Raw genomic sequence first — 12,735 nt, 5'->3', positions numbered from 1 at the left:
AGGAAATAATGTAAAAATTGAAGCAAAATGTAGTTGAAATGCAGTGTGATGGGATGTACTGCGCACACAGGCTCTGAGAGGGTAAATTATGTCCAATGAGCCGATAGATGGCACCTGGAGGAGGAGCCAGGAAGCAGGGAATTGGTTGGAAAGAGGCTCAGCTGGAGGGGTCTGTACTAGTCAGGAAGCTGGCAACCAAAAAGGCTGCAGGGAAGCAGGCTGCAGTCACTCCCTGGGAGACGGGAGGTGTGTTGGGACTATAGAGGGTAGTCCACAGTCACTCCCTGGGAGGAGGGAGTTGGGAGACTGGCAAACCCATGGGGGGGGAGGGAAGCCAGGAAGGTAGTAGATGGCTCAGGGGGAAAGCAGCAAGGAATAGGAGTGCAGACCTTAGCTGCTGATTAGCGGGACCCTGAGCTGGAGCCTAGAGCAGAGGGTGGGCCTGGGTTCCCCTACCAGCCATGGGGATGTGGTACACACCAGGCAAGGGACAGTGGACGGCCTGAGAGACTAGTTGTGTGGAAAGACTTTGTTACACCCTCTGGAAGGGGGAACCACGTAGTGGCCTGGCTGGCAGGGGAAGCTGGGTTTCCTGGAGCGAGAGGGTTCTGCAGGGTGAGAGGACTACGGGAGAGGGTGCAGAGCCAAACCAGAGCCAATCCCCAGAGTGACCAGGAGGAGGTGTCACCTGCAGTGAGTGCACCCCCATGACATACAGGGGGATGTCAACACTTTGAGGGTATTCAACTCTTATGGTGCTTGGGAGTCAAAGGTAGAAACCTGTTGACATTGCTGGGTTACCTGTAACATTTTGCAACACAACCAGATATAATATATATTTTTAGACATGTTTGCGATAACATTTCTATAACTATATTTTAATATTTAATAAAGGTGCAAACAAGTTTATTAAAAACCCCAACATGAAAATTATATTTTGTTACTACTTTTGCCTTATGTTGAGGTTTTACTCCTATGTTTTACCCCTTTAATTAATAACGATAAAACTTTGTTTGCAACTGCATTTACTGAGACAGAAATGCATGTACATATATTTCTAACTGAGGCCTTTTTGAACTTTGCAAAAAAGAAAAAAAAATTAATTGGTATTATGGTTATAACCCAACCATAAAATAGTGTGGTGCCACTTGTATAAAATGTATTAATAGAATTAGGAGGAGTATAAAATTGGCTTTTGTTGCAACAAAATAAAAACAAAAATTAGTTACTTGACACAACAACATAGGACGACATACATGATAAACTCACAGTTAAAGAGGAATAGTGCCAGAATTGCATTTATAACTATACAAGATGAGTATTCAGAGCTTAAAGTCATTAAGGCAATGCATTTTGGAAAACAAGTGAACAAAGGAATTAAACACTAAATTAGGCAAGTTATCTTTTTATCTAAAACTTTTATTAAGCATTGATAAATATCCCTATTCAGTTATTGGCCCACTTTGTTGTTAAAGTGAAGTCTGTTTTCATGACTTTATATTAGTTTTATCTTAAGAATACTACTGTGTAGAAATAAGGAAAATGCATGTTCCTATATTAGTTAGTGGCTAGGATTAGAAGCAAAGTGAACATTTCTGTTGCTTGGCATGTAATAGCTATAACTATTAAAACAGAGGGCAGAAACCAGGAGAAAGGAAGGGAGACAAGCCAAGAGAGAGTAATTAACTCTGTGAAGTCATTTTGAAGTTCAGACAGCAGCAAGACGTTTCGCAAACTGAGAAAGGACATCAAGGAAAAATGTTCCCTGTATGTAAGATTATATTATTAGCCCTGAGCAGGGCCGGCTCCAGGGTTTAAGCTGCCCCAAGCAGCAAAAAAAAAAAAAAAAAAAAAAAAAAAAAACCTCGATCGTGATCGACCCTCTGCCGAATTGCTGCCGAATAGCTGGACATGCCGCCCCACTCCGCAGTGGCCACCCCAAGCACCTGCTTGCTAAGCTGGTGCATGGAGCTGACCTTGGCCCTGAGCATGGAGTGGGGCGATGTTACTCATAAGGAAAGACCAGAGGCTCAGTTCGGTGGTGAAGGCACCTCAACCAGGTTTATGGTCGACGAAGCACGATCCTAGTGCCCTGGATCCGTGCTTACAGGAACACTAAGACATGTATCCCTAACACAATGATACCAGCTCAGCCAGCACTCCAGGATGCTTCCCCCTTGGCTGGACAAAGATGCCCCTCCTATGGACTTCCCCCTTTTTACATTGATACAAACAAGTTACATATTATGCGCCTGATGTCGCTAGTTACCACCTGTGGAGATAAAAGAAGAGGGAGGCATGCGTCAGGCCCCTAATTGGGCCCTGGGTGATCGCTACTTCCCACCACCCAACACAGATGTAATGAGGTTGAGTAGTGCCCAGATAAAAAAAAAATTAAAACTACTGATTATTCCTCAAAAAAAGGTTTTTAATGACTTTCAACTATAAAGGCAACACAGTCAAAATAAGAAAAGCAAGAATAAAGACCAGCGCTGAATAAGGATTAATATAAATGTTAAGTTATACTGAAGACAAGCACAAGTACATGTAAAGTTATTATTCATTAGCTATTTACTACTATCTTAACACTATAGTATTGGTACAACTTGAGATCAATTCTGCTCGAGCAACCAGACTTCTTTACTCCATAACCTTACCCGGCATTCGTCTGAAAATACGTTACCCTTCAGTCGGCCGTTTTTCGAACTGGCCAGGTACAGATGGTCGCGAAGTGCCCGTCCATGCAGTTCAGGGTGTGTGTGTCAGGTTTCCATTAGGACCAAAACACACACAGTCCAATGCCTTCATACTTTTTATCTGATCTGTCGGTCGTGTCTAAAGAGGCCAGCCAAATCTTTAATGTGGTTAGCATTGTAGCTTTAACTGTACAATTTATGCTTACTTATCTCCTTGTGTCCAATTGTTTTAAATGTGGGTTAGACAAGCCGTGCCCAGGGGCACAACTTATCTCGCTTTATAGGCGTTAGAATGTGTTATCTGGTTGCAGCGTGTTTTTACCACAAGTCTTAGTTTATACTTCTGCAAAGCGTGCCCTTTTTACCCTTTCAAAGAGGAAGTTTGAGGCCTAACATTGACAATACCTTTGTTCATTTTAAGCTTGGCAATACTTTTGCTCAGAGATTAATCACACCACCCTTCTCCTTGTACCTGCTAGTTCAAACAAAACATCCTCATCCATCGTCCTATCATCCCATCCTTATCTTATGAGGGGTCGGTGTGTCCTGGGCCATCTCTTGAGTGTGTTTACATAGTTACTTGAGTTCTCCTACCATCCTCTCTGGTCAGGCATGTGCTTACTTGGTTAGCAAATAACCTAATGTGGTGTTATTTTGCCAAGGCCAGGCCTACTCTGGTTCCCAGCCTTTGGTTCACACTGTTCATTATGCCTAGGGTTCCAGCAAGGCCGAGGGCAGTCACACCTCAGCTCTGGGTTGGAAGTAGAGTAGATGGGGAGATTTAGATTTTCATAGAATCACAGAAATGTAGGGTTGGACACGATCTTGAGAGGTCATGCAGCTCAGACCCTTGCGCTGAGGCAGGACCAAGTAAATGTAGAGCATCCCCGATAGGTGTTTGTCCAACCTGTTCTTAAAGACCTCCAATGACGGGGATTCCACAACCTCCCCTGGGTGCCTGTTCCAGAGTTTAACTATCCTTATAAAGTTTTTCCTACTAGCTAACCTAAATCTCCCTTGCTGCAGACTAAGCCCATTGCTTCTTGTCCTACCTTCAGTGGACATGGCGAACAATGGATCGCTGTCCTTTTATAACAGCCCTGAACAGACTTGAAGACTTATCAGTCCCCCAACCCCTGTGCCCTGGTTGGGAAGGTGAAAGGAGATGGGGTTGGGGCGGAGGGAGAGGAAGTAGACAGGAGGGAGGGCAAGAACAATGCACGCGCACACACAGAGTTACACAAGGACACACAAACAGTTACACACAGGTACACCCTCCCTCCCCCCAGAGACAATTATACACACACACATACACACACACACACATAGAGTGACACAGACACCACACAGAGATATACATACAGTAACACCATAGACGTACCACACACACACTGACACAATACACACAGACACGCACTGACTAATACCACCCCCCCCACACACACACACACATTTACAGATCAGAGGACAGTGGAATATCCCGTTCCTCCAGCAACAGGAAATGGGGAATAAAATCTTCAAGCTAGTCTTAGACAAAAGTCCCATTGTTTACGTAAGGAAGGAATTTCTCCATTTTCCTCTATCTAGCTAACAAAAACCCTCCAAAAACTGACATAGAAGGGCAACACAATGTTTGCCTACACAGAGTGACTCATTGTGCCCGGTAAATTCAAACCGGTTGGGAAGAGCTTGCCATGAGACCCACAAAACTGAAGGTGCAAAAGGGCAAACGTTCTGATTCCCAAAAGAAATCCAGACTAAAGAATTTTCACCCCAGATTAGAAGCTGTACATTTCTCTCTGCTTGATGGGTCAGATACACTGCCCCACTCAGTCCTGGAAGATGTGAAGCGAATGGTATTAAATATAACATATGGACTATGTCCACTACATTTAGAGCTGTGGTTCTCAAACTTTTTGTATTGGCAAACCCTTTCACACAGCAAACCTCTGAGTGTGACCCCCCCCACACTTATAAATTAAAAACACATTTTTTTTATATTTAATACTATTTTAATGCTAAATGTATAACCCTATTGTTTAAAACGAATGGACCTTTTCTCGCCACTTTTAAATTAATAGTAAAACACATTTTTATCAAATTATTGTTATCAGCTGAAAAGTTATTTTTTAAAATAGTTACTGTTTAATACCGGGGATGGGGCACGAAGAAACATGTCAATATCATTTTTCACAGCAGACTTAATGCCCCATTGCCGCCCTTCCCTCTGCACTTTCCGACCTGGGGGGCTCTGAAAGCAGCACCTCCATGAGCAGCAGCACAGAAGGAAGGGTGGCAATGGGGCACTAAATCTTCTGTGAAAAGTGATCTTTGTTTGTTTGTCAATATCACTTTTCATTGCAGATGTATTGGTGCTGATTTCATAGCAGACTTGCTAGCTAGCTGCGAGGCTGTGAAAAGTTGACAGAACAAGGCCGACAGAACAAGGAGCAATGGTCTCAAGTTGCAGTGGGGGAGGTCTAGGTTGGATATTAGGAAACACTATTCCACTAGGAGGGTGGTGAAGCACTGGAATGCGTTACCTAGGGAGGTGGTGGAATCTCCTTCCTTGGAGGTTTTTAAGGTCAGGCTTGACAAAGCCCTTGCTGGGATGATTTAGTTGGGAATTGGTCCTGCTTTGAGCAGGGGATTGGACTAGATGACCTCCTGAGGTCCCTTCCAACCCTGATATTCTATGATTCTAAGTTATATTAACAAACATTCAGCAGACTTACTAGCGTCCCTTTGCCACCCTTATGTCTGCGCTGCTGCTGGTGTCAGGTCTTTCAGTCATTCTGGGCTCCATCCTGCCATTAGTCTTTAGTTGAGTCCAAGGCCGGGAGGGACCATCTCATCTGATCTCCTGTGGAACACAGGCTTGAAAATGTCACACATAACTCCTGCCTTGAGCCCTCTAACCTGTGACTAAGCCGGAGCAATTCTTTTAGAAAGAGACTTCCCAAGCTCGACTGAAAGGTTCCAGTTCATGGAGAATCCACCTGGGGAGTTGTTCTCTTTGATTTTGGTAGTTTTAGGACCCCAGTAGCCATAACACCCCTGTGAGGTTCATTGTACAAAGGGGAAACTGAGGCATGGAGAGTTTAAGTGACTAGCCCAAGGTCAGTTTGTGACAGAGCAATGGATTGAACACAGGTCCACCACGTCTCCACCTAGCACCCTAATGACTATACCATCCTTCTTCCCTTTTTTTCAGCTAGAATAATACATTCCTCACACACCAGTCTTCCCAGTGACATCAGTGGCACTACTCAGCGGAAAGGTGATGAACTCAGGCCCTGCTATATCTTTTGCGAAGTGCCTGGCTCATTTGAGGGCACTATTAAAAAAAAGTAAATTCTCCCCCCAAAAAACTGTATTAAGGTTCAGAAAATATCCTGCTGGCTGATTGTGCTACATATTTCTCTAGATGCTGGGTCAAAGAGAGAATACCAGCCTGCTACTGCTGCTAGCTAATGAAGTCGCTCCTTTACCTCATGCGGTAGAGCACTGTGCTGTGGATGGCAAAGGCCTTGAGTTCAAAAGCTGATGGATGAGCCATGTTAGCAGTTGTTAAAAGGAAAACCACTACTGAGCCACCCTCCCTGCAGCACAGCACCCCCGGGTCAGCACTGACGGAGAGGGGAAGAAAGAGTAATCCCTACTGAGCCTCCCACAGCACAGCATGCCTGAGGGACCAGCACCAGTAGCGTAGCTAGTGGGGTGCAGGGGAAGCAGCCGCTTCCCCTCATCACATTTTTCAAAAGAGGCGCCTGAGCAGGGCCGGCCATGCCTAAAAGGGTCCCGCAGCTCTCCACCCCTCCCCTAGCTCACTTCCCCCTCCTCCCATCCCCTGAACGCTTCGCCCCCCTGCTCCTCCCCCTCCCAGATATTCAGATATTCGCAGGAAGTCTGAAAACAAGCAGGGGCAGGCCAGCAGCAGCAGGTAAGCTGGGGCGGGGGGGGACGGACGCGAGGAGGAGGGCTCTGGGGAGGCGCAGCGCGGCCCAGTCCGGCCCTGGCTGAGCGGCTCCCTCCGGCCCCGGCCAAGTGGCTCCAGCCCCATCTGCTCCGGCTCCAGCTCGGGCCCCAGGGTGCACGCCACTGGCCCCAGCGGCTCTGGGCCGGCTCAGGCCCTGGGGCGCCGGCCCCGGTTCCGGCTGAGCGAGCTGGTCCCAGCCCCAGCAGCTCCGGCCCGGCTTGGCTCGGGCCCCGGGGCGCCAGCCCCAGCGGCTCCAGCCGAGTGCGCTGGCCCGGTCCCGGCCCTGCGCCGGCCCCTGACCCAGCAGCTCCGGCCGAGTGCGCTGGCCCGGTCCCAGCCCTGGCGGCTCCAGCCCGGCGCGGCGCCGGCCCCAGCAGCTCCGGACAAGTGTGCCGGCCCGCTCCCAGCCCTGGCTGAGCGGCGCCGGCCGAGCACCCCCGGCCCCCGCGGCTTCGGCCTCAGCGGCTCCAGCCCGGCGCAGGCCCCGGGGCGAGGGCCCCGGTTCCGGACGAGCGCGCCGGCTCAGTCCTGGCCCTGGCCGAGCGGCACCGGCCGAGCACCCCCGGCCCCCGCGGCTTCGGCCTCAGCGGCTCCAGCCCGGCGCAGGCCCCGGGGCGAGGGCCCCGGTTCCGGACGAGCGCGCCGGCTCAGTCCTGGCCCTGGCCGAGCGGCACCAGCCGAGCACCCCCGGCCTCAGTGGCTCCAGCCCAGCTCGGGCCCCTGGGCGGCGGCCCCGGTTCCCGGAACACGGCTGGAGCCGTGCGGCTCTCCCCCCCACCTCTGCCATGAGGCGCCCTCCGGCCTCCCCAAAGGCTGTGCCTGCAGCTCCGCCGGGGGGAGCCGCCAGCCCCAGCTAGCCCTCACCGCCATCCCGACCCCTCCCCCCGACCGAGCCCCTCCGAGGGGGGGAAGGTGCAGCATGGCCACAGCTTGGCTGGAGGAGCCAAGGGGTGGGGCGGCGCAGCGCAGCTGGAGGAGCCAAGGGGGGGGCGCGGCACGGCCGGAGGAGGAGCCAAGGGGGGGGCACCTTTTTTAGGTTTGCTCCCCCTGCGGTTAGGACCTGGCTACGCCACTGACCAGCACTGACTGTGTGGGAGAGCATCTCCTACTGAGCCCTCCCCACAGCACCCCTAATGAGCATTAGGTTGAGCTCCCCGTACTTCTGCCAGTATCCAAATGTTCCTCAGGGTCACTTATCCAAGTCTTCCAGCTATTTAGCTTATGAGACAGACCCACCGTCCTAGGTGCTGTAAGAGGAGAGCACCGCAGCTGGGACTTTAACTGGAGCCCAACCAAATCTCCGACACACCATTGAACCCGCCGGCTGAAAAGATCAAGGAATACACCCACACAGCTGATGGACGAGTTCTCTTTATGAAAAACAGGCAATTGTTTTATTGACCAAAAATACAGAATCCAATATCCTGGCCAGCTGGTATGACTCTGAAAAAGCTTCAGGTTTCCTTGGCCATTGAGAGCTAGGGCTAATTAGTGTTAGCCATCTCTTTCACTGGGTCCCGTCAGCTGCGAAGGCTTCAGCATAGAACTTGATGTTATCGTAGGTCAGTCTCGGATCATGTGGTTTGGTTTGGATGAACGCTGGAGGCATGTAGGTAAGTATAGCAGTCAATAGGTTTTCGGTATAGGGTGGTGTTTACGTGACCATTGCTTATTAGCACTGTAGTATCCAGGAAGTGGATCTCTTGTGTGGACTGGTCCAGGCTGAGGTTGATGGTGGGATGGAAATTGTTGAAATCATGGTGGAATTCCTCCAGGGCTTCTTTTCCATGGGTCCAGATGATGAATATGTTATCAATGTAGCGCAAGTAGAGTAGGGGCATTAGGGGACGAGAGCTAAGGAAGCGTTGTTCTAAGTCAGCCATAAAAATGATGGCATGCTGTGGGGTCATGTGGGTACCCATAGCAGTGTCGCTGACTTGAAGGTATACATTGTCCCCAAATGTGAAATAGTTGTGGTTGAGGACAAAGTCACAAAGTTCAGCCACCAGGTTTGCCGTGACATTATCGGGGATACTGTTCCTGATGGCTTGTAGCCCATCTTTCTGTGGAATGTTGGTGTAGAGGGCTTCTACATCCACAGTGACCAGGATGGTGTTTTCTGGAAGATCACCAGGAAGTCCATTGGTGATCTTCCATTGGCCAAACCGGACAGTCTCTATGCAAAAGAATAAATGGACACAAATCAGACGTCAAGAATTATAACATTCAAAAACCAGTCGGAAAACACTTCAACCTCCCTGGACACTCAATTACAGACCTAAAAGTTGCAATTATTCAACAAAAAAACAACTTCAAAAACAGACTCCAATGAGAAACTGCAGAACTGGAATTAATTTGCAAACTGGACACCATTAAATTAGGCTTGAATAAAGACTGGGAGTGGATGGGTCATTACACAAACTAAAAACTATTTCTCCATGCTAATTTTCCCCATACTGTTACTTACACCTTCTTGTCAACTGCTTGAAACGGGCCATCCTGATTATCACTACCAACGTTTTTTATTCCTGCTGATAATAGGCCACCTTAATCGATTAGTCTCGTTAGAGTTGGTATGGCAACCCCAATTTTTTAATGTTCTCTGTATATATATATATATATCTGTATATATATATATATATCTTCCTACTGTATTTTCCACTGCATGCCTCTGATGAAGTGGGCTGTAGCCCATGAAAGCTTATGCTCAAATAAATTTGTTAGTCTCTAAGGTGCCACAAGGACTCCTGTTCTTTTTGAACAATGAGGGTTCACTACAGCTTGGCTGGGCTCTGGCTATCCAGAATGGCCTATGCTTCGACCTTCATTTCCCTGTGCTAACCAAGGACTTCCTAGGCTGTACCTCGGCTGACTAGTAAACCCAACACTGACAAGGCTGGCTGAGTGTCACTGCAGGTGCTGGGGTGGGGTGCATTGCTCCCTAATACTGTACAAGTCTCCCGCAGGGGTCCGTCTCAGTGGGACTGACTGAATGGAGCTCGTGGTGCTGAACGACCAGAGGTCCAGTCTACAGAAGCACGTGGTGGCTTACCCTGGGGAAAGAGTGAGACCTCTAGGGGGCCTGGCTCACTGAATGGGTCCTCCCAGAGACTGTTCCAAAGTGGGGGCCATAGCACCGATCCTGTGGATCTGTGATGGGGTGTCATTTTTTTAAAGCATGAAAAAGACTTCTGAGTAAAAATTCTGTTGAAAAATCAATGGGATTCTAAATCACTCCAGTATTTTCAAAAACACCCATCCATCTCCATACACATCCCTCCCTCTATCCTCCTACACAACTATCTATCCACCTGTCTATCCCCATACACACCCCTCTCTCTGCTAGCTGTGTTGGGGTGACACATTCGTTTGGGTGTTTATATAGACATATACACAATCTATTACATGCACAACTATTATTATAAGATAAAATGTAAGTTGTTATTACTGTTATTATGAGACACTCCCAGAAAATCGATTTTGATCTCAGTGACCCCGAGTAAATCCGCAGTGACCCCGCTGAGGCCAATGGCGTCAGGGCCGGATTCTGATTTCAGTTGTAAAGAGAAACGCAATGTAAGCTGGAACTTGCTCCAACTCAGTTCCAGTCGGTATGTGGACAGTAGTGTAACCATGCTGGTAGCCCGGCAGCCCCGGGAGCTGGAGCACAAGCTAACGGGGTTAGTAGGAACCATTTGGCCGTCTACACAGCAAAGGCCAGAGTTAACCCAGCTGTGGCCCGACAAGCTGAGTAAGCCCATGATGAGTAAGCACCTTCAAAACAACCGCCACCTGCCGGCTGTGGAAGGCTGCGCTGGGTGGCAGCAGCTCCCCTGACATCAGCAGCTGGAGGGCCAATGCGCTGAGTGTGGTCGGAGGGCCTGTGTCTGGCCCCGGGGCTGACCTGAGTCAAGGGTTACCGTATTTCAAGTTTTCAAAAAGGGGAACTGAGGAGGGAAGGTGGAGTGGGGTACAATTGGGGATACTGGAGGGGGCACCTACGGCGGGGTACTCACTGGAGGGTGGGGAGTGTCGCTCCCTGTCATGGGGGCAGGACGGCTCGCGCAAGTCCAGAATGGAGCGACAGCCACCAGTTAGCAACTCCCTGTGGGACCCCGTTCCCCAGGGCTGGGAGCCAGGAGCCAGGGCCTGGGTGGGCAGGATCGGGCAGCTGTGGTTGCACCAATCAGCTGCAGATGCAGGGGTGGGACCAATCAGGAAGCTGAACAATTGGGACTATTGCTGAGCTCCAGCGTCTGCTCTGCAAAACACCTGGACATTTCCTGTTATCTGAAAAATCTGCCCGGACAGAGGAAGGAGGCTCATAGGCAATGTGCAGGAAAACCCGGACGTCCGGTCACCCTACCTGAGTCTCCAGCCCTGGACGAGCCTGGCCTGTGTTCCCTGGGCATGGGGGCGGCTACACCTGCTGGGAGACAACAGGGAGCTCACTCAGAAAGGGACCGGAGCAGCCTCTGCCCCTACTGGGATCCCGCCTGACACTCTCCACATCGCCCAGCTATCTGTTGGATTCCCCCCCCACCCCCAGCCTGCACTCCCCATGCCACCTCCCTCCCCCTCTGCCCGGATCCCTCCCCCATCCTCCCATCCCGGCCTGCCCTCCCCACACCTCCCCCACTGCCGGGATCCCTCCCTCCCACTCAGTCTTTGGCCAATTCCCCATAGCACAATCTCAGCTTTCTACGGCAGCAGGGAGCTCGTGGACAGCCAGCCCATCGGTGCAGTTAACCCAGAGTAATTTTAGGGTGCTCCATAAATTACATAATGTACTGGGGTGGACGGGGGACTTGAACATCACCCAAAACCCATGTTACTGTCCTATCCCCCACACAGCTGGACAAATGTCCACCCACCTGTGACTCTGGTCCGGGTGCTGCTGGTCAGTGCTGGTGTCTGCTGGGCATCACCTGTAGTTGCAGGAGAGAAGGAGGAGGGAGGTTCAGCTCTCAGGGGCTCACCCCGAGCTAGCCGCTCCCCCACAGGGACGGGGATTTAGGAGCCGGCAGGAGAAGGTTTGGGGTGACCCATAACTGAGTTGGGGAATGTTCCAATGAGGAATCAATGGCGGGGAAGAGGAACAGAAAAAACTCCCCCATAGAAAGGAGAATGTTTGGTTCACTGTTGGACTGATGAAGTAAGATCTTGGATCCAGGACTCCTCCCACTGGGTGTGAGACAACTCCACATCCATCTATTTATCCCCCATCCCCATTCCTCCTTCTCTCCCTTTCCAACACCCCTATCTTTTCCTATCTGTATATGAATAGATCTTTCCCTCTGTGTCTCTCATCCCCTCACCCCCCAACAACAACTTGATGTCTCTCGGATGGGTGTCTCTCTCCCATACACAATTCCCCAGCGTGGAGCCGTGATCCCCACTGGGAAAGGAGAAGGAAGAGATGGGTATTGGGCTGGTACAAGCGAACCATCAACTACTGGCCCGGCCCTGTCTGGATGGAGTTGCCTCAGTGATACAGTGGAAGACCCTAACTTCCTTTGTGGACCTAGAACAGGAATTTAGGTGTCTAAACCAAGGGTGAAAGTAACTTAAAAGTCTTACTGGTACGGGGGCCTGGCTCTGGGCCCCTGGAAGGGGTGGAGTCTCAGGCAGAAGGGGTGGGACTGGGGGCTCAGCCTCCCCCAGCCAACCCTTCAGCACTGCCCGGCCTGTGCTGCCTGGGGCTCTGGCAGGGATTTAAAGGGCCCGGGGCTTCAGCGGCTGCCGTTGTAGCCGGGGCGGCAGGTTTGTAGACATTTTGGTGGTGCACAGAATCCGCCCCCAAACTACCCCCCTGGACCTGCCTAAGGCTCCGGAAGGGAGTTTGGGTGGGGGGAGGAGTTCTGTGGTGCAGGCCCTGGGCTGGGGCAGGGGATTGGGGTGCAGGCTTTGGGAGGGAGTTTGAGGGGGAGAGGGGGGGAGGGGTGCAGGATCTGGGATGGAGTTCGGGTGTAGGCTGTGGTAAGGGGTGGGGGTGCAGGCTCTGGGAGGGAGTTGGGGGGAGGGGTGTGTGGGAAAGAAGTGGGGGTGCAGGCTCTTGGA

At 50.6% G+C, this 12,735-nt stretch overlaps 1 protein-coding gene and 1 long non-coding RNA gene across 2 annotated transcripts in view; both read right to left on the bottom strand.

The window, feature by feature from the left end:
- Window positions 1-8,030: 8,030 nt before the first annotated feature.
- LOC128836903 (pyrin-like) overlaps window positions 8,031-12,735 on the bottom strand; it is a 30,453-nt gene continuing 25,748 nt past the window's right edge. Inside the window, exon 3 of the mRNA XM_054027621.1 lies at window positions 8,031-8,851. Within this exon, the coding sequence (XP_053883596.1) occupies window positions 8,250-8,851 (602 nt within the window). The 3' untranslated portion in view covers window positions 8,031-8,249. The remainder of the gene's footprint in view (window positions 8,852-12,735) is intronic.
- LOC128836933 (uncharacterized) lies at window positions 9,333-11,708 on the bottom strand. Its single transcript, XR_008444855.1, has 3 exons — window positions 11,550-11,708; window positions 11,042-11,104; window positions 9,333-9,879 (listed from the first exon to the last, which is right to left on the bottom strand). It is a non-coding gene; the product is annotated as an uncharacterized LOC128836933 (long non-coding RNA).

This window comes from Malaclemys terrapin, chromosome 4, assembly GCF_027887155.1.
Source record: "Malaclemys terrapin pileata isolate rMalTer1 chromosome 4, rMalTer1.hap1, whole genome shotgun sequence".
Taxonomy (NCBI): Eukaryota; Metazoa; Chordata; order Testudines; family Emydidae; genus Malaclemys; species Malaclemys terrapin.
Note: the sequence above shows the minus strand (reverse complement) of the source record. Positions and strands in the feature narration are given on the sequence as shown.